Source organism: Chiloscyllium punctatum, chromosome 48 (assembly GCF_047496795.1).
Source record: "Chiloscyllium punctatum isolate Juve2018m chromosome 48, sChiPun1.3, whole genome shotgun sequence".
NCBI classification, from domain to species: domain Eukaryota; kingdom Metazoa; phylum Chordata; class Chondrichthyes; order Orectolobiformes; family Hemiscylliidae; genus Chiloscyllium; species Chiloscyllium punctatum.
The window spans coordinates 40,501,059-40,522,885 of NC_092786.1; the positions used below are offsets into that span (position 1 = coordinate 40,501,059).

Below are 21,827 nucleotides of genomic sequence, written 5' to 3' on the forward strand. Positions count from 1 at the left end.
TCACTTTCAAGATTGCAGTAACCTTCTATCACCTATTTAAATATGATCTCAGATCAAAATTTTCTACTCCAAACTCCCTTCATGACTCAGCTGATAAATAAGCATGTGTAGCTAAATTATGCAGACCAGTAGCTCTCCTGTTCAAATTCAGATCTCCAATCTCTGTTGAGTCAGTTGGTCTAATCCATGTTAATCACAGGAAGACGACTAATGATTTGAAAGTGTGTACATATTTTGTACTTTCAGCATGTGATGAAGAAAGGACGTAAGAGAAATCGGCAAAACTCCCAGATATTTGGGAGATTGATAAAGCTATCTATTTGTAACTGTCACCTCCTTTATGAATCTTTCTCTTCATTCATTTTTGGCATGTGTCACTGGCAAAGCCAGCACTTATATCCCATTCTTCATTGCTCTGACAGATGATAGCCATAACCTTCCTTAAAACACTGTTGACGACATAGTGAAGTTGCTGCCTCGATGCTGTTTAGCCTTATGATTCAACTAAGTGGCCTACTTGGCACCTTGAAGGCAGTCTAGTCACATGCAGTTGATATTGGGTGAAGTGAGTGGATTTCTTCCTTAAAGAGTATTAATGAACCAGTTGGGCTTTTACAACACTCATCACTTGTACCAAGTTTTCTCACACTGCTTTTATGGTATTTGAACTTGCTTTGTGTCACTTGTAGCTGACCTAAGATTCATTGTAATATGCCTGACATTTTCACTAATGGTTAGGAAGAAAGAAATTGAGACAGCAATATATTTCAGAGTAATGCATAAAATTAGGTTCACAATTCAGTGACTTCTTTATTTCCCTGTTTAGTTCTTTGCCTCCAAATAATTAAAGTGTGATTTAAGTTATAAATTAAACTACCTCTAATACTTTTGAAGTATAATTTTTGTGAAGAAGTCCATTCTTTAAATTGAACGCACATAGCCATGTGCCAGTTATAAATAGCTGTTGCACCTTACCCCCGAGACAGTACTCATATTTCCATAAACCAAAGCAGATAGAAATGGTTTTGAAGCTACTTCAGTACTGCATGTGCCTTCTCACAGAATTTGAATTTTGTTGTTGTCACCAGCAAGGACCCTAAGAAATAGTAAATATTTTTATCGACACTATTTAAATGTTATGGAGGCTAATGTCTGCACTTAGGCACTTCAAAATAAAAAATTGCAAGTTTGACTCCTTGTGCTTGCTCTTGCCTCTAGCAAAGAGCATCGAACTACCATTGACATGATGGAGAGAATGTTGAAATTTTACAGCAAGTCTGTTAAAATATCTCAGACTAATGGCTGAATAACTTATTTGAGTTAGGATTCTTGAAAAGTTGTTTTTTTGTTGTTGTTGTTTGAGGTGCTTTAGATATTGTAGAATTGACTGCTTTCATTTCAGACTTGGCCTTATTCGAAGCCCATCATGAAGCAGCGGTGAAATAAGTAGCTATAGTTCAACTTCACACTATGCATTTTGAATCTGTGCAGGATTTGTTTATTCATAATGTGGTCAAAATGTAAATTGTGTTTATAGTTTCATAAATCAAAAAATTTGAATTTTATTCAGGAAAATGGATGAAGTTTCAAGAAAAAGGTTTGATGGCTTTCTGTTTTGATAATATGTTAGATTGGTGCAACATGTTTTAGCATTATTAACTATGCAATAATCAAATACCACTAGCAATATTTATGTTTCTGATCTGTTTGTGATATGTAGGTCACATTGGGTGTAACTGAAACTACAACACCACATATATTGTTGTGCATGTTAATTTTTTGCTGATTTTAATTTTTCTGTTGTTTGCAGGAAATATTGATGAGGATGTTGTGGTGATTGAGGCCACCTCAGCTCCCCAGGTTACTGCCAATGAAGAAATCAATGTTACCTCAACGGACAGTGAAGTGGAGATTGTCACTGTTGGGGACAATTGCAGGTAGAAATTTCATGACTTTTAATCTGTTAAAGATGAAAACTCACTGACTTTTGAATGTTGATTTCCAAAAAAGATTATAAGAAATATTCCCAGATTCCTACAAGCTTCTGCCTATGGGTAATTGTATCCTGTTGTAGTTCTTTAAGTGAAGTTTTTAAATGATCTAAAACAGTAATACTGTATACAGATGCAGTGTGTACTAAGGTTTAACATTTCAGAAAGCGACAACTTCATGCATTAATAATATTGTCTAAATGTAAAAAGTGCAATTCAATCTTTTATTTGGTGTCTTTGCACAGATCTTAATGTGTTTGTTGTGGTAGCACTATTGCCTTTCAGTCGGATTGATATGGGTTCAAATCCTGATGTTTTGATATAGTACTGAGGGAAAGCTGCACAGATTAAATTCCTGCTTTTCAACTGACGGTTGAAATAGGCTTCCTAGAATGTACGTGAGGAACTTTTTTTTGGTAGGAGATAAATAGGTTTTAGAAAGAACTAGATAAGATTCTGACAATAAATAAGATTCCTGTTATTAGACCGTGAAGAGAACACTGTTGATGGGCCAGCCAGTTAGACTGAAGAGCAAGGTCAGCCTTAAGATTTTGCAGGAGATAACCTTAAATAAATGGCTGGTAGTCATAGAGATGTACAGCACAGAAACAGACCCTTCAATCCACTCATCCATGCCAACCAGATATCCTAGCCTAATCTAGTCCCATTTGACAGCAGTTGGCCCATATCTCTCTAAACCCTTCCTATTCATATATCCATCCAGATGCCTTTTAAATGCTGTAATTGTACCATCCTCCACCACTTCCTCTAGCAGCTCTTTCCATTCATGCATTACCCTCTGCATGAAAAAGTTGTCCCTTAGCTCCCTTTTATATCTTTCCCCTCTCACCTTAAACCTACGCCCTCTAGTTCTGGACTTCCCCACCCCAGGCAAAAGACCTTGTCTATTTACCCTATCCATGCCCCTCATGATTTCAGAAACCTCTATAGGTCACCCCTCAGCCCCCAACAATCCAGGGAAAACAACCCCAGCCTGTTCAGTCTCACCCTAAAACTCAACTCCTCCAACCCTGGCAAAATCTTTGTAAATCTTTTCTGAACCCTTTCAAGTTTCACAATGTCCATTCGATAGAAAGGAGACCAGAATTGCACGTATATTCCAAAATTGGCCTAACCAACGTCCTATACAACCGCATTGTGACCTACCAATTCCTATACTCCATGTTCTGATCAATAAAGGAAAGCATACTAAACGCTGCCTTCACTATCCTATCTACCTGCAACTCTATTTTCAAGGAAACTCTAAGGTCTTGTAGCATAGAGGATAAACAATGGCAGGAGTCTAAACTTAATCTCTCTCGTCATCACTGAACTCTTAAAACACTATGTGACAAATATAATGATGCACAATGCGTTCCTACCTGCTCAAATCAAAACTTCTATGCATTAACTCTACCAATAGTTTCAGGTGTGTCTCAGTTTGGCCTTTGAATCAGAAAGTGGGAACCTTCTTTGCTGTCAGCTCAATCAGAAGCCCCCCAGCTGCAACCCACAGAGAGGTGGACACTGCTGACATAAAATTGGATTACTACTGCAGAACTTCTTAATTAGATATCATGTTGGATTCAAGAGATCCATGATTTGAAAGAGGGAGGCTGCTTCTGATGATCTTGCAGCCTCTCGGCATGGTGGGGAGTTGGGCAGCACTCGATTGCCTGCAAAATATCACCAGGTCTGAAAATTCACTCTTAATTCAGATTTAGGGTATTTAAATTGAGTTTCTGCCTTGGAGAAGCAGGCAGCAGATCCACATACTAACCTGCCCATGGAAAGTTTTACAAATAGTAGGAATGCTTCTCTCTTCAAAAAAAAACTAGCCAATCCAATTTTTCCTTAAAACGAAAATTTTCCAGGCAACATCCTCCTAAATCTTCCCTGTAACCTCTGTTGTGCAATTATATTTTTCTTGCAGTGCAGTGATCAGAACTGTGCGCAGTACTCCAGCTGTGGTTAAGCAATGTTTATGCAGTTCCAGTATAACCTCTCTGCTTTTATTTTCTGCATCTTGGCTAATAAAACTCCACCTCGTTTACTGTACCTGTCAGTCATAGAGGTGTACAGCATGGAAACAGACCCTTTGGTCCAACCCGCCCATGCCGACCAGATATCCCAACCCAATCTAGTCCCACCTGCCAGCACCCGGCCCATATCCCTCCAAACCCTTTCTATTCATATAGATCTGTGGCCATGCACTTCATAGTCCTCTATTTGTCTACAGTTCTCAATATTTTCCCATTTATCATGCATTCCTTTGTACTATTACTTAAAACCACTCCACACTGAATGTCACTTACCACTTTTCCACCAACAGAATGAGTCCATTGTTATCTTCCTATGTTCCCTTTCAGCTGTCAACAGGCATGCCTGCACAGTAGCTAGAGGAAAACCTTAATTACACTGACATCCACTGCTGTAAGACTTCTGTTGTGGTTTAGATATGCCACTTGAAGGCTATTCAAAACTCTGAGCCAGCACTACAAACATTAGAGGAATGTTGACCTGCAACTTTGTTTGAGTTTATGATCAACCACAGGGCCAGTTTTGTGCCTTTTGCGAACTACTTAATCGCATCTGCTTCATTCAGGTCCAGTTATTGATACATTGCCATAAAAGGCTAGGGACCCTATTAATGACCCCTGTGGAATCCCACCACAACCAGCCTTGCTGTCTTGAAAATAATCATCTGTTATCTTTGCCTTTTGTCCTTAGGCAGATTTTGAACCCAATTCATGGGTATTTACTTTTACTGACCTGTCTACCCAACAGGACCTCATGAGATGCTCTGCTGAAATCCACAGAGAATGTATCAAATGCGCTACTTCATTGACTCTCTTTCCTACCTTCTCAAAAAAGTCAGTTGTGTTAGTAAGACATAACCTTCTCTTATTAAGTCCATTCTTTGTCTTTGTCATGTGTTTCATCAGGCCATTTTTCTATAAGTGATGGTTTATCCTGTGTCTTAGAATTTTTTCAATAATTTTCACAGCACTGAGGTTTGGCTGATTGATCTGTAATTTCTCAGTCTAACAGCTGCTGAAACCTACTATGTCATAAATTTACATTAAGGCTGATGTGCACTTCAACTCCATTAATCTAGTTTTGTTCAATGTCCTACTAATTCTTTATCTTTAGTCTTAGTCTTGAACATTTCAATTGCATCAGCATTCACAGCCTTTTGAGGGAATAAGTTCCAGGCTAACGTAACATTAGTCTTCAAATTATTTTTTGTAGTTCCTTTATCTCTGCACAGATCCTAATTTTTAACAATTTAAAATAACATTCCAGGTTGTCAAAATGAATAATCTTAAGTTTCTGCATATTGAACTTCATCTGCTATCCATTTTCTCCACTTAGTTACTTTGGCTGTATGTAGCAAAACTTTGTTCAAAATGAGATTTTGAGAAATGTCTTGAAGATAACGAGAGAGAATACAATGGGTTAATGAAGGAGTTCCAGAGTGTAGGATTAATCATTTGTGGTACTATTATGGCAAAGGGAGGAGTTGCATAAAAGGCCACATTCTGCCAACCAATCCTGCAGAGTGGATGCAAGCCTAGAATATGTTGCAGAGATAATAGTTGATGCTGGGCATTGAGAAATTTGAAGATAAGCAGGATATTAAATATATACATTGCAATAATCCGAGCATTTGGAGGTGATGGGCAAGCAGGACTTCTAGTGGCCTAATATGGGCAGTTGCAGTTGAATCTGTATAAGGAGCAGAAACTTGGAGGTCAGGGGGGACATTGGAGAAATCTGGTTGAGTAGTAGTAGTATAAGAATAGGTGTCACCGTTCCATGTTGGCCCAACTGCAGTAGGAACCAGCCAAGTGATGAACATTGATATGTTTTTTCCCTTTACCATGTTAAACAAGTATTGTTTTCCTCCTGGCCAGTTCTACCACATTGATAACTGTCATTGAAACAAACTGTTGAAAGTTCTTTGATTTCGCAAATCTTTTGAGTAATAGAGTCAAGGAGCACAAAAACGGACCCTTCAACCTTACCGATCCATGCCGACCAGATTTCCTGAACTGAAGTAGTCCCGTTTGTTTGCATTTGGCCCATATCCCTCTAAACTTTGCCTATCCATAAACCTGTCCAAACATCTTTCAAATGTTGTAATTGTACTCTCCTCTACCACTACTTCTGGCAGCTCATTCCATAAGTGCACCACCCGCTGTGTGAAAAAGTTGCCCCTCAGATCCTTGTTTAAATCTTCTCCTCTCACCTTAAGCCTATATGTTCTAGTTTTGAATTCCCTGCCCTAGGGAAAAAACCTTTGAAATTCACCTTATCCATGTCCCTCATGATGTTCTACTCCTCTAAAAGGTCACACCTCTGCATTATATGTTCGAGGGGAAAAAAGTCCCAACCTCTCCTTATAATTGAAACCCTCAAATCTTGATAGCATCCTTGTAAATTTTTTTTGCACCCTCTCTAGCTTATTAACATCCTTCCTATAGCAGGGCAACCAGAATTGTATGCAATATTCCAAATGTAGCCTTACCAATGTCTTGTACAGCTGTAACATGAAGTCCCAACTCCTGTACTTTATTGAAGACTAATTTGTTTCTTACAAGATTGAGACTATTCAATTTTTTGCAACATGATTGTAGTTCCAGAACTAACTAGTATGGGAACCTTGACAATTTGCAGTTATCTCTGAACTTGTCATGGGCATCTGTTTCCACATGAAATTTAGTTTTGCTACGGATAAATATTTTCTACATTTAAGTCTTTGGAAGGAGCACAAACAATTTCCGAGGAAGGATCACTGGACCTGATATATTACTCAGATTTCTCTCCACAGATGCTGCCAGACCTGCTGAGGTTTTCCTGCAATTTACAGCATCCACAGTTCTTGCGGATTTCTTTTACAAACAATTTCTCCATTCATTTACGTGGTCATGTTTTATGAGCTTCATGCTGTAGTTCAGGGTTAGGCTCTTAGAGGGATGACAGTATACTAATACAGGATATTATCTCTAAAAGTAAATATGCTCGCTTCCTACAAATTGCCAAGCTCAATTGATATATCCTGCTGTCTATGTGCAGCATGCCATTGCACTGGAGAAGCTTACAGATCAGCCTGTCTTTCCCTGCCATCTGTTTGCAGTAATAATTTTTGTAGGGAAGAAAGGGGAAATTGTAAATGAAAATTACCAATGATGATGGGAATTTTTGAAGTATACTGATTCTTTTGTTTCCTGCCACAACATTTAATGGTATTTTGAGATTCTGAAACCGTGAAGCAAGAACCGACTTTGACAGATTTGTTTGTCTATATGCGGGCTATTTTCCTTTCCTGCGTTTGTCCAATTGGAAGGTGATATGACAAATGCAGTCATTGTTTTTACCGATATGACAAATGAGAATTGCTTAGACTTATATGTTTTAAAATTGGATTCCTGATAGCAATTGAAGACATCTTCTGAAATATTACTCTTGGGCAACACCTGTCCATCCTGCATTCCACCGATACACTTCACCCTCCCTTCCGACCTATCACAATTACCTCACAACTGCATTCACCTATTGCCTTCCCACCCACCTTCCCTCAATTCCACCACCACCACCCCCCATATTTATCTCAGCCCCCTCCCCCTTCCACATTCCTGATGAAGGGTTTATGCCCGAAATGTTGGCTCTCTTGCTCCTCAGATGCAGCCTGGCCTGCTGTGCTTTTCCAGCGCCACGCGTCTTGACTGTGCAATAACACTTCTGAACAAAATACATAGAAAGCAAGTTAGAATGGTTCACAGGGGTTGTTTTTCCATTATAATATTGGTCAAGGCACGTTTGAAGACCAGTCTGTGTAGTTTAATTGAAAGCTTGTGTTTAAGCTTAAGAAATAAGGCTGAGAACAGCAATAATCTGAACAGCAGAGAATCATAATAACAAACACTTGAAAGAATAATTCATCAACAACATGGTTGAGATAGCAACAGAGGTGAGCTATGTTTGGTGTGGGAGTGGAAAGTAGACGAGTTAATGTGACAGTGAAGCTGTATGTTCAGAAACTCAACTCAGTCTTAAATATGACGGCACATTCGGAGGTAGATAGGATAGTGAAGAAGGCGTTTGGTATGCTTTATTGGTCAGAGTATTGAGTACAGGAGTTGGGAGGCCATGTTGCAGCTGTACAGGACATTGGTTAGGCCACTTTTAGAATATTGCATGCAATTCTGGTCTCCTTCCTATTGGAAAGATGTTGTGAAACTTGAAAGGGTTCAGCAAAGATTTACAAGGATGTTGCCAAGGTTGGAGGATTTAAGCTATAGGGAGGAGGCTGAATAGGCTGGGGCTGGGGCTGTTTTCCCTGGAGCGTCAGAGGCTGAGGGGTGACCTTATAGAGATTCATAAAATCATGAGGGGCATGGATAGGTAAATAGACAAAGTCTTTTCCCTGGTGTCGGGGAGTCCAGAACGAGAGGGCATAGATTTAGGGTGAGAGGGGAAAAATATAAAAGAGACCTAAGGGGCAATCTTTTCACGCAGAGGACGGTACATGTATGGAATGAGCTGCCAGTGGAAATGGTGGAGGCTGGTACAGTTGCAACATTTAAAAGGCATCTGGATGGGTATATGAATATGAAGGGTTTGGTGGGATATGAGGTGGGTACTGGCAGATGGGACTGGATTGGGTTGGGATATCTAGTCGGCATGGATGGGTAGGACCGAAGGGTCTGTTTCTGTGCTGTAAATCTCTATGACTCCATAACTAAAGCCTTGTGTTCAATCCTGCCTATTCAGTACTTAACTAAGTATAGGTTTCTGTAGTAGAAAATTTTATTGTAGCTGTATTTTTTTATTAACATGAGCAAGTGGAATCAATAAATGTATCGATCATGCCAGACACAACGTTTAAGGTGGTAAAGTGGGAAAGAAATGAAGGTTCAGAAGAGTCATGTTCTAATCTTGAAACTAAACAGTAGCACCATCAAAGAGCATGAACATACAATAATGAAAAGTACAAAGTCGTGGGATTTAAGTAGTTTGCTATCTGCTTTCTGCAACATAAACCTTTTTATTGATACTCCAGAGTTCAAATCCAATGTACAGTGTTTTTTTCTCTGTACCTTTTCTTGCCCTCTGGTTGTGTGACTGTTTGTTTATATCCTGCTTGCATATTAAAACTGGTATGGTTGTCTTTTATATATTTTGTGCTTACTAACTGTCTTGCATTGAAAGTAGCCTGCTGTGCACTTTTACTTAAAAGTAGAAATAAACTCTTATACAAAAAGCTAACTCTTGACCACATGAGATTGTGGGAATTAATCAGTTTGGTCCTACATCCAATCTTATTTGAACCAAAGTGTGGCATACATGACTTAATGGGCAGAAGTATGAGCAAGTTTAGATGTTTGTTTTAGAGTGCTTTGTTCCATGAAAATGGAAAATCGTGTTCTAAACTTGGTATTAACTTTGAGATTTTGAAAACCGAAGTATTTGGCACTTTAAAAAACCTGAATATTTGGCACTAATTTAATTCTTGTGATTATAGCACCAGAATTCCAATGACCAAAGTATATACTGAAGTATGTAAAATCAGTAGTAAGGATTATTTTGTGTAATATTAGCATGTCTTTAGGGCTGTGTTCAGAGTGTGTAATGGTGATTCTTGAGTTGTGAGATGATTAAAAACTTGAAGCATTTAAACGTCAGTGTGATTTTATTCAAATTAGTATTTCACTAGAGCATTTTGTCTTAATGACTTCTGCACTATCCTATCAAGTTACAACATCATTCTTTTGTGAACCACTTAAGTAATGGAGAAGGTGTCTCCTGCTCCTTGGATGCTGCCTGACCTGCTGTGCTTTTCAAGTGCCCACTTTTTGACAACTAAGTCATGGCGCTGCATTAATTGGATCCATTTCTAAACATATCTGCCAGAATAAGTCCAAATTAGAGAAGTTCTGAAGAAGGGTCACTGGACCCGAAATGTTAACCCTGCTTTCTCTCCACAAATACTGCCAGATCTGAAGGTGTCTAGCAATTTCTGATTTTTGTTCCTGATTTTCAGCATCAGCAGTTCGTTCTTTTTTTTGTTTAACCAATTACAGAAAATGTTTACTTGATTGACAGTAGAAACAATTTACTTTCTCAGTTAAAATTCATAGTTCCTAATGCGTTGTACAGTTTTCCTATTCAGAAACTAATACTGATTAGATTAACGTTACTCAATTGTTTGTTTCCAGGTCTTATACCACACTTCTCGGCCACTCAAGGGTACACTGGGGCCAAAGTACTAGCTCACAAAACAGACCTCAGGAGCAGCGGAGCCGAAATAGAATATCTACAGTCATCCAGCCGTTGAGACAAAGCACAGCAGAGGTGGTGGACCTTACTGTGGATGAAGATGGTAAGCGTGATTTATTCTTCAAGTTTGATGAAAAATTTCTTGCAGTCTGGTTGGAAACTTGAGTAAAAGATTTTTAAGCATGCAGTATGTGTGGACTCTTAAATTTGTGATCCATGGAATTTTTTGTTTTAGAGAATTCAAGTAGAATTAAAGGAAGTGGAACCCTCTGCAGTCAACCTCAAATTATCCTTTCCCAGTCACATATTGCTTCATGTCATTGTCTGGAACCCCTCTGCATTTGAACTTCACATTAAGTACATGTTTGGCCTCCTGTGATACAGTGGTAGTTGCCCTATTTCTGAGCCAGAACATTTATGTTCAAGTCCCATCTGCCCAGTCATGTGTTGTAACATATTGGAATGGGCTAAAAGCCAGGATGGATGGTGCATGGAAAAGAAAAATGGCTTGCCTGATTACTGAGATTCTCTCCAAGTCTCCTGATTGTACTCATTTTTACCAGCATGATTAAAGTTGTACAATAAAATGTACAACATGAGATTTGTTGCTAAAGTAATACTGTAAACCACTAGGATTAACTGCAGTAACTAACGCAATAGCTAATCTGTGTTGCACGTTTGTGGAAATTGAATTCTCATTAAAATGCAGCTGTTTCTGAAAGCTTTCCTACAGGTAACCTTTTTTTCTCCAATGACTCTCTGTTCACTTTAGATCTACTGACATTAACATCCTCAGCCTTAATGAGATTTAAAAGATTCAAACCACTATTTAGATGTTCCTACACTCTGGGCATTACATAGTGAATTTAGAATCCTGGCTGAAACTTTGTAAGTTTATCTAGGATAATGAAAATCATTTGTAACTGCCTCTTTGTAGCCCTGGCTGAGAGAAACAAATGCAACACAGACCGGTAACTTCATTGACCCGTGTTCTAAGATAATTAATTCTAGTTTCTTCTTCCTGATAGTAAAGCATACTTTTGATGTAATATTAATAAGCTGTCATCTTTAAGCTAAATTAAGCTTTTATTAAGCAATGTTTTTTACATTGTATGTTGATTGATAAATGCACTGATTCATGAACATTGTCAGCTTGACTGAGTTGGTAGCAACATTTTGCTTGAATCCGAGGTCACTGATTCAAAATATATGCCAGGATCTGGCCACAAATTTTGACTGATCCAGTATAGTATAGAAAAAATATTGTGTTGTTTGAAGGCACTATCTTTCAGAAAAGATCTTAATCCAGAGCCCAAAATTGATTTTCAGTTCAGCATAGTTGAGAGTGTTTTTCTCTGTGAATTTGCTAATATTGCTCCTGTAATCAATGCCACATTTCTGTTTGTGCGAATTCATTGTGCACAGATTGGCTGTTTGATTGCCATGTTTACTGCATCATAACATGACAATACTTAAGAGTAGTTCATTGTATAGTGCACCAGATAATTAAGTTTATTTTGTAAATACATATATTGCAGAGTACATTTGATGAGTTTTGAAAAAGATAGAAGGCATAATTTATTCTGTTAATAACTGAATAGGATAGCGCACATTTGTAAGTTGGTACTTTTTTATTGTCTAAGACCTGTACTTCAGATATCAATAGAAGTTCATAAATATCTTTATTTGCAAATGTGAAAACTTGGTACAGTTAGAAATGGGAAATCAATTATTATTAGTGGGTGTAAGTAATATCATTGGGATCATGCAAATCTAGCATTGATCAGTGACATTGGGCTCCTACCTCCACTTGCTCAGTGAATTGCCCAGTGCTGGTAACAAAAGGTCCTCCAAGTGGCGAAGACAAATTTCCTTTGTTTCTATTCATTTTTAAAAAAGGAGTTGCTTTCTTAATTACTGAAGGCAACTTTTAAATGCTGTGTGTTGCACTACTTCAGCATTTACATTTGCTGTTTCTACTCATTTGTTATCATTATCCTTTGTCAAAATAAGCGAGATTACAAGCTCAGTTGTCTTCACAGTTAATTAGCTTGTTTTTATCCTTTCTGTATACAAGGTAACCTGTGGTAGGTTTATGGAAATTCAAAATTAAACTTTTGACAGTTACCAATGTAGTCAGCTCTGAAGTCCATGGCACAAGAGAAACTGTTGATAATCCTATTTGTGTTTGTATGATGAAGTTCAGGCAAAGTTAATAGATTCCTGCCCATTCATACAATATGCTGAAACATAAGAAGCTAAAACAGAAGGCCGTTTTGTTGAGCAGTGGTAGTGTCCCTACCCCAGACTAAGAGACCTGGGTTCAAGTCCCACTTGCTTCAGAAGTGTGTAATAACATTTCTCAACAGGTTGATAAGAAAAACAGAAAAGAAGCTAAAAAGAAGTAACTTCAAGATGCAAGAGCACAGTTTTGACCTTTGGAATTAATTTATTTTTGGGATCTTTTTCATATTGGATAGTTAGCAGCTGAACTTCATTTGATATGATGAGTTTTGAACTGAATCTTTCTGGAGTACCATTTTTTGATCTCCTAATTTAACACTTTATTACTGGTGAAGTTGTTCATACCATTAATGTATCAGCCCATTACTTGAGTACCATTTGAGAAGGTAGTTTTTCTACTTCAGAGCTCGTACTATTTCAGAACCTTTGAATTTGCACCATTGAGCCTGTTTGGATTTTAGAAAATTTCCACTTTGTGCTTGTAGCATGACTGTTTTGAAAATCACTAGTATAAAATCTGCTCTGAAAAGTCCATGTCCATACAATTTGCTAACCTTAATTAAAACAAGATCATATTTATGTTTATTGTTAAAATTTTGATTGAGAGAGTCATTGATCCTTGTGTTTTATATTGAACAACAGATCATATTGCTTTTTATTTCTTTGAATGGCTTTGTAATGCACATTGCATAATTGAGTGGAAATGAGTGGAAACTTGTTTTCGTATAGCTGCTCTGTAGCTGGCTGTTGGGAACACATGATCTGTCAAGAATGATTGGCAATCAATTTCTGAATCCATCCCATTTAAAAAAAGTTTAGTACTCTGCTGTGGCAGCTAAATTGATATTTGAGATCTGTGTAAATGAATCCAGACACAAGCCTACGACATTGTGGCTTCCCATGTGACTGACATTCTTCAGATTTGCACTGTACACTTTGTATTTCATGCCACATATCAGGTGAATTGAACAGCATCAGTTTTAAATGAAAGAACTCTTGTATGAGAAAATTTCTAATCCCTCTATTTTTTTAAAAACGTTATGGTGAATTTTAGCTGCTGCTAAATTACCCATAGTGTCCAAGGATATATAGGTTAGGTGAATTAGCCATGGTAAATACAGGGTTACAAGAATAGGGGATGGATCTAGATGGGATGCTCTTTGGAGAGTCATTGTGGATTTGATGGGCAATTGGCCTGCTTCCACATTGTAGGGATTCTATGATTCTGTGATTCTATTAACACATGTAGCACAATTTCTAATAGAGCACCCTGCTGCTCTTCTATCTCACAACTGTAAATAGACCTGATTGGAAAAATCAGTTGTCATTTCAACCTGGAATGAGGCAGAACTACTGAAATGAAAATTGTATCAAAGCAGTAACTGACACAAATGTATTTTCATGGAAACGTTATGGAATCCCTGCAGTTTGGAAACAGGCCCTTCGGCCCAACAAGTCCACACCAACCCTCCAAAGACGCACCCAGGCCCACTCCATATTTACCCCTGACTAATACCCCTAACCTACACATCTCTGAACACTATGGGCAACTTAGTTTGGCCAATTCACTTAACCTACTGTTGGCTGTGGGAGGAAACCAGAACACCCAGAGGAAACCCATGCAGACACAGGGAGAGAATGTCTGTGTGGAGTTTACACAGTCGCCCGAGGCTGGATTTGAACCCGGATTCCTGGCGCTGAGAGGCAGCAGTGCTAACCACTGAACCACCATGCCACCTATTATGTTGTGCTTAGTGTTTTTTTTTGTTTTCTGTTCAGACTCTCTGTTTTTAATTGGATGAAAAATATGGAGAAAGCCAATTTACTTGATTTTGTGATCTGATTTCTGGTAGGACCATATTTTGCTGGAGTATTTTTGAATATTTTGCCTTTCTTGAGAGAGCTTCTTAACATACATGCAATTACACAAATCTGGACAACTTTTACAGCTTCATGAAAAATAAGCCAAAATCAAAACTTTCAAATTGAACATTTTTTTGACTAGACTGATCAGAGGTTAGTAATAAAGTGTTGATTAAATTAACTGTAATCTCATCTATCATTAACATAAGGAACTTAAAAAGTAGTTTTGCAATGTCTTACAGAATGTATTACAAAATAGTAAGAACTGTGGTTCTGGTGGTATCAGGCAGTGGGAACCAAAGTCAGATCTATCTGTCATTGTTAGCTTGATACAGAAATGTGTTTATGCCTTTGAATGCATTTCTGCATGTGTCCTTTATAGTGCGTAAGTATAGAATAGTGTTTTGGATTTTGTAATTCTAGTTTTTCTTTTTTTTTCCCGAATGACAAATGATGATGTCTTGTTTGTGTATTGTGATGCGACTTGGATTGAATCGCAGAAGGACAGTTCAGGATAGGTTACAAATGCTGACGTTGTCAGCAAAGCTCCCATCTTGTGAGAGAGCAAAAAATTGAATCAAATGCAAAATAACATTATACCTTCTGTATGTCGATGTAATAAACTTTGAATAATTATTGGAAAACATAATTGTAGTGTGAAGCTTCAAATTTTCCATACCATCGACATTCAAGGTAACTGTTGGCTTAAAGTTCCTATCCCAATCAGTCTCCAAGTCCTCAGACGTTTTGAGTTGGCATTAGCCCAGACTGTTAGTACTTCTGTTGGTGAAACTGTTGGCCTTCATCATCATTACTTTTCTGAAACTGACAGCAACGTCTGAAATCTACACGTGTCATTTAAAATAGTAATTCAGAGATGCTGTCAAACAAAATTTAACACTTCTCCATATTTAAGACCCCACAGGTGACAATTGTTCTACTTAGGGATGAGGAGATGGTGCCATTCGTTCCTGTAATATTGCTATGATAAGCACCCAAAGCATGTTATTCCATTGATGAGAAGCAACTCAGTTTTTAACTGCTTACTGTGATACAACTGATAAATCTGTGAATTCTAAGAGAATTGTTCATTGTGATTGACAACTTATTGTCCTTGAATACGTCACTGTTGCTCGAAGAATGAAGCCATCTTGACTTGGCTCAAGATTCAAATTAGTGCCAGGAAACATGAAATCCATGTCACAGAGATTCTCAGATTTTGTGCACAGCTTCATTTGAGGACAATGGCGAGTGTCACTGCAGTAGTTTGCAGTGTGTCCACTCCAGTATCATTTATGAGATTGAAGCTTAAAATGTATTACTGCCATGAGATGCTAGTTTTGAAAAATAGTAGTTCGTACTATATCTAAGTTTAATTATCAGTTGTCTACTGTCTTGACATTGTCTCCAGGTTCCTACTTCCTGTTTGTGCTTTGATTACAGAACCCACAGTGGTGCCAACTACCTCTGCTGCTAGATCGCAACCAGTCAATAATGTACCTACCTCAGGCCACATCTCAAGTATGACTCCAGGTCCTTCTACCGCCCAGCCTTCCTCTGTGACAGAGTCAACAGGAGTCCCAGCAACCATTGATGAGGCAGGCCCTTCAGTCGTGGGTGTGTGAATAATTTGAATTCAAGTAACAAACTTATAAAATGGCATTATCAAAGATAGACTTTCCAGTTATGTTTTGTTTGGTGAACTGAACGTACAAATCCCCCTTAGACTTAAATTGTCATATTTTTCTGATACTTTTATTTGCAAAGACTGTTTAATCAATGGTGCAGGTTTTCAGCTATATGCTTTGTAGACCTGTGTGTCGCTGATTGTCACACCCAGCACCAAAACTGGGATTACATTACAGAAAATTCCACCTGGTGAAATGTACAAACATTCTTCCCATTCACTGATGTCCACTTGGTGAACACTCGCATTCACCCAAAACTTACTGAGACAACTAAGCGAATCCAAAATTATTTACGTCGAATATGAGACTTGTGTACTGTTGTGATGGGCTTGTATGCACCAAATTTACTTGTGTTTGTAAATATTGTATTAATGGCAATGCAGCAGATGCTCCTATGAAAGCTTCTGTTTTAGTTTTAACATGCTGCCACCCCCCCCATTCTGTTGTAACACACGTTTCATCAATGCAAATTTGCTGTAACCCACTTGACAAATTGAGGACGCTGTTTCAACAATGCAAACATTTAAAATGTATTGGCTGTAACGCAAGTACAGCACCAGCACTTTAAACGCTGTTCCTAAAATGTGATTTTCCTATAATGCCGGGCTGCACAAGAACACAATCATGGAGTTGTGGAAGAACTGACTGTATAGCCTGTTGCTGTGTTGTTTTATTGATAGATAACCCTACTGTTGGCAATAAAGTAGCTAGAACTCCTACAAAGTTGCAATATAGCATGCGGCAAGAAAAAAAGATATTGGCTGTTGAGATTCAAATCCTAAGATCTTGTCTGTTATTTCAATTACAGCTCTTTTCTAACATGTTTGAGTGATCTTCGACATATCTCATTTTGGTTCTTTCTGACTAGCCACAACACTATGGGGTAGCTTGTTGCATTCTACAATCATGTGGTAATTTTCTATTGATACTGGAATAAGAGAAAAGGATATGTTTATTATGATGATGTAATTAATTAGGAGAATCACTTGTACCTGTGAACTTTACATTTAAAAAAAAATCCACAAACACTTTGCAAAGGAATCTGTGGGCAAAGAGTAAAGTGTATAATGTTAAATGGTTGAAAATGTAAGTTTTGAGGAAAATTTTGAAGGTATGTGGCAGATGAGTTTAAGAAAAATGAGTGTGCGACACATTGGTGGCTTTAGGATTTGCTCCTTGTGGTGCAATGGAAGAGCAATGTATATAAGATGAAAGTGGGTACAGTTAGTGTATAGCTGGATGAAATGTCTGACGGAGAGTGGACTGAGTCCATTGGGATAATTGGGGTTGATGTTAGAATCTGAAGTGTAGCATATTTTGATGTGAATCTAAAGTTATATCAGTTAGGCAAACGGTTTTATTTTATTTTCATTAATTGACCATTTCCGTTGCATTTGCTTTTATAGTGATGGCATGCTGAGGTGATGGTTTTTAACGTAAATGATGCAGTGACGGGGTGACCCAAAATTTTAATGAGCCTCAGAAGCTGCTAATCAGTTAAGCAGATTTTCTAGAGTCTTTGACCTGACCATCTTCAGCTGTTTCACCAATGACTTACCCTCCATCATAAGGTCAGAAGTGGCAATGTGCTGTCATCACTAAACAATGTTCAGCGCCATACATGACTCCTCAGATACTGAAACAGTCCCTGCCCAACGCATCTAGATACAGAAAATATCCAGACTTGGGCTGACAAGTGCCAAGTAAAAGGCATGCTGCACAAATGCCTGACAATGATCATCTCCAACAAGAGACAATCTAACCATCGCCCTTTGACATTAATTGGCATCAGTACAGTGAATAACCTGCCTTATGATGTCCACATCTACAAGGCACAAGTCAGGAGTGTGATGGAATATTTCCCAGTTACCTGAAAGAGTCCAGCTCCAACAATACTCAGGAAGCTTGACACCAACAAGGAAAAAGCAGCCTGCTTGATTGGAACCACATCCAAAGGAAGTCACTCCCTCCACTATCAGTAGCAGCAGTGTGTACTATCTGCAAAGTACGCTACAGAAATTCACCATGGCTTCTTAGGCAAGACCTTCCAACCCCATAATCACTACATTCTAGAAGAACTGAGAGAACAGCAATGTTTTCCTTTTTAATGCATTCAATGTATTTGAGCATCGTTGGTATCGCCAGCGACCATCTCTAATTGCCTAGATGGTAGTCAACAAGCAACCACAGGGTTTAGAGTCATTTGAAAGCCAGCCCAGGCAGATTTCCTTACCAAAAAGGGATTCATGAACCTACTGAATTTTTACAAGTCGGCAATGGTTTCATGATCACCATTGGACCAGCAATTTATTCCAGAATTTTTAAAAATTAAATTTAACTTAAATCATCTATTACTGTCAGATTTGAACCTACGATCACAACATTAACCTGGCGTTCTGGATTGCTGGTCCAGTGATGTTACCACTATGCCACCATGTCTGCTGTGATACAAATTTGCCAGAAATTTCCAATATATAAATTTGATTTTTACTTTTCCTCAAAGATGATGCTCGCAGAGTTGGGTCAAGTGCAGTGCCTGAAGCTGGTCCTGGGGCAATGCCAAGGCTCCCATCCTGCTGCCCTCAACATTCACCATGTGGAGGATCTTTACAAGGCCACAATTCATTAGGGCATATTCATGCAAGCTGTCTTCAGCAACATAACCATCAGTTTCAACACCATCCTGGTTCCCACTCTGCAGTGCCACAATCAATGCCTTCATTTCCTGAATCAACCTGTCCTTTAGCGAGGCCTGCTGTCGTGCCAGCACCTTGCGGTGCTAACGGAAACACAGGTGGCCAGTATCATGATCAGGTTTGTATTCTTTGATCACTCATTTTTAAATTAAGAGAAAAACATAGTCAATATGTCAGCTTGCTCATGAGAAAAAATATTAGTCTGGTGCTTTATAAAATATAATAATCATTTAACTTGTATTGTATCATAAGTTGAATAAATATTGAGGCCTACAAATTGTGTTTGTTGCACATTTATTCTTTGTGACAAAAGCTCTGAACTGTTTGATTTTTAGACTGAGTATTAAGGTGACTAATATCTGAATTGCTTTAGTTCTTACATTTGTTACATCTTGGTTCTTTGCAAGCAGCATTTTCATGTCTAACTATAAACACTGTTCTAAATTTGACCAATTTAAAGTTACTTATCGTTTTCATGTGTAATTATTCAAATAATTATTATGTTGGGCAGTACACAGTTTTAACAAGTGACGGCTTTTAAGCATGCTTTACAGTTAAAACTTCACAGAATTGAACAACTAAACTAACAATTGTTTGATTTTTTTCACATTTCTGAGAGGTGCACGCAATAAATGTGAACTTTAAATCCAGCTCCATAGATTATATCAATATTAAGGGTGTGGCTGCATTTTATGGAATCAGAGTGTGTAGAGGAAGGAAGTGGGCATGTTTTATGTGCTAGCATCATTACACACTCCCACTCTGTCTGCAAAACACACCCCAAAAAGCAATCAGAAAACCCCAGTAGAATATTTTCACTGTACACGTATTGCTGCCCACACATAGCAACAAGAAGTAACAAAAATGGAACTGCTGGAGAAACTGATCAGGTCTGGCAACATCTGGAGAGAAGGGTTACTGAACATGAAACAGGATCTCTGCTTTCTCTCCACAGATGCTGCCAGACCTGTTGAGTTATTCCAGAAATTTGTATTTTTGTTTCAGATTTCCTGCATCTGTAGTTGTGTGCTTTCTTCCAACAAGAAGGGAACTAGATGCAGTAAAACCGATAATTTCTTGAAAATTGAATACAATAACATGACTTTCACACGTGACAGAATTTGCAAATAATACAAGGAAAGTTCAGTAGAATATAGAAAATGTTTTTAAAAGATTATGGCATTTGAAAATGAATTGATAGTAAACAAATAGCAAATAATGTTTTAGTTTGAAGTGAGAATAAAAAAAAGGCTTTGGCCATTAGAGACAAAAATACCAAAGAACTTGGTAATCAATCTGTTTAGGTTTATGGCCTGTTTAAGTTTAATATTCAGTACAATGAGGATTGACGCGGATGACCATCCTGGACTTGCAGAATACTCAGCTGCATATAACCAATTTAAAGAATCGTTTGAGAGAATAGCTAACTAAAAGCCAATATTTCTGCTTTTGTAATATGAGTTCCTAAGCAGTAGTGTTTCTACAGTAACTAAAAGGATTCTGACATGTCTTGTGCTTCAAGATATGCTTGCTTTTGAAAAAAAACCCTTGCTGAATTAGTTTACTGAAGTGGTACAATTTATGTTGATGTTTAAACAGTGCTTTGTATTAATGCAATATTTAATGCACAAGAGTAGTTTTCCCAAATCAAATATGAAGTGTATGGTTAAATTTTAATTTAATGTCTGCTGATCAATTTTTAAAAATTTTAGTTTGACTGCGATCCATGCTCTAAATTCAATTATTGCTATTATCCCAGGTCTGAAAGCATAATTGAAAGAAATTATAAATGATCAGTAACTGAAAGTAAATATGCAAAACCAATAATGTTATGCACAAAATGTTCTGTCATTTGACCCATCTGTAGATGATTTACTCAACAGTCATTATGCCTTTTTTTAAAACAGACTCTGCCTGTTGATTTAAGCAGTGGTGGTGTTCGGAGCCATGCAAGTGGAAATTTCCATGGGACATCTGCATTTGATCCATGCTGTCCTGGGTCTTCCTCACGCACTGCAGCTTATGGAGTGCAGGCTACTGCAGGAACAAGTCAGCAAGTAGCTGTTGAGGGGTATAGTTCTGGGCTGGTTGGACAGGCTCCAGGTCAGCCACAACCACCACTCACCTCCTGCCGACATTATATGCACTCAACCTGTAAGTCTTCAATTTCAGTACTTTTGAAGTACCATCTTGCTGTTTGTGCTAGTAGACATCACTTTTAGTTACCATCTGGCATAATGACCCTTTCAAAACTTAGCTTTGTATCCAACAATGTCGTAAAAGTAAGAAGTGAATTTGATTTGACTTTTCTGAAACTGATAGTTAAGGAAGTTGTAGATATGTTTAGTTATAGTATTTATATTGGAATGTACTCTACTGTTGTTTCCATCTTCAGCATTTTGTTGCTGTGAAGAAAAAGTAGATACCAATTCAATCTGCCACATAATTTCATACTTCCTTGCAGTTGCTTTGCACAACACACAAATGGTTGCCTTCAAGGTTGGAAAACAGTTCTGCAAATGTTTGGTTGAACATGGACGGGTTGGACCGAAGGGTCTATCTCCGTGCTGTACATCTTTAATTCTTGTATTTACAGTGTCTGCATTATTGAGTCTGGTTCAGGCATTTTAAATATCTGCATTTGGATCAGTAAATTCCATTCATTTACTGTGTCATGTTTTAACAATGTTATTTATGTTGTTTGTTTTTCCAATTAGTTCTTCATCAACATAATGAAGTTTACAAGGGCTAAGAGTGAATAATAGTTTTGATTTCTTTTTGGCTACTAATTCAAATCCTTCATTGTAAGTTCCCATATCACTTAACTGAAGAGTTACCAGGGCAAGATGCAATCACAGTGGTCTACTTTAGAGGCAGAAATAGTTGTTGTTTACGAAGATCATGAAATGAAAAGATACTTGAAAGACATACTGTGATGTTTTGCTTGTGGTAATGCAATTACTGACATATATCTTCCCTTTTGTAATTTATGGCAAAGATGGAAATAGTCTAAGTTTGATGTCCTAGATTTAAGCAGTGTTATGGACCAGACCAAACCCCCT

The 21,827-nt window shown here is 37.9% G+C and overlaps 1 protein-coding gene across 3 annotated transcripts in view; it reads left to right on the forward strand.

Moving 5' to 3' along the window:
* The window catches only part of rnf111 (ring finger protein 111), a 120,307-nt gene that overhangs the window by 79,155 nt on the left and 19,325 nt on the right, over positions 1–21,827 (forward strand). For all 3 annotated transcript variants that reach the window (XM_072565026.1, XM_072565028.1, XM_072565027.1), the window contains 5 exons: positions 1,811–1,937; positions 10,214–10,377; positions 15,825–15,998; positions 18,573–18,883; positions 20,673–20,919. In XM_072565026.1, coding sequence (XP_072421127.1) covers positions 1,811–1,937; positions 10,214–10,377; positions 15,825–15,998; positions 18,573–18,883; positions 20,673–20,919 — 1,023 coding nt within the window. The remainder of the gene's footprint in view (positions 1–1,810; positions 1,938–10,213; positions 10,378–15,824; positions 15,999–18,572; positions 18,884–20,672; positions 20,920–21,827) is intronic.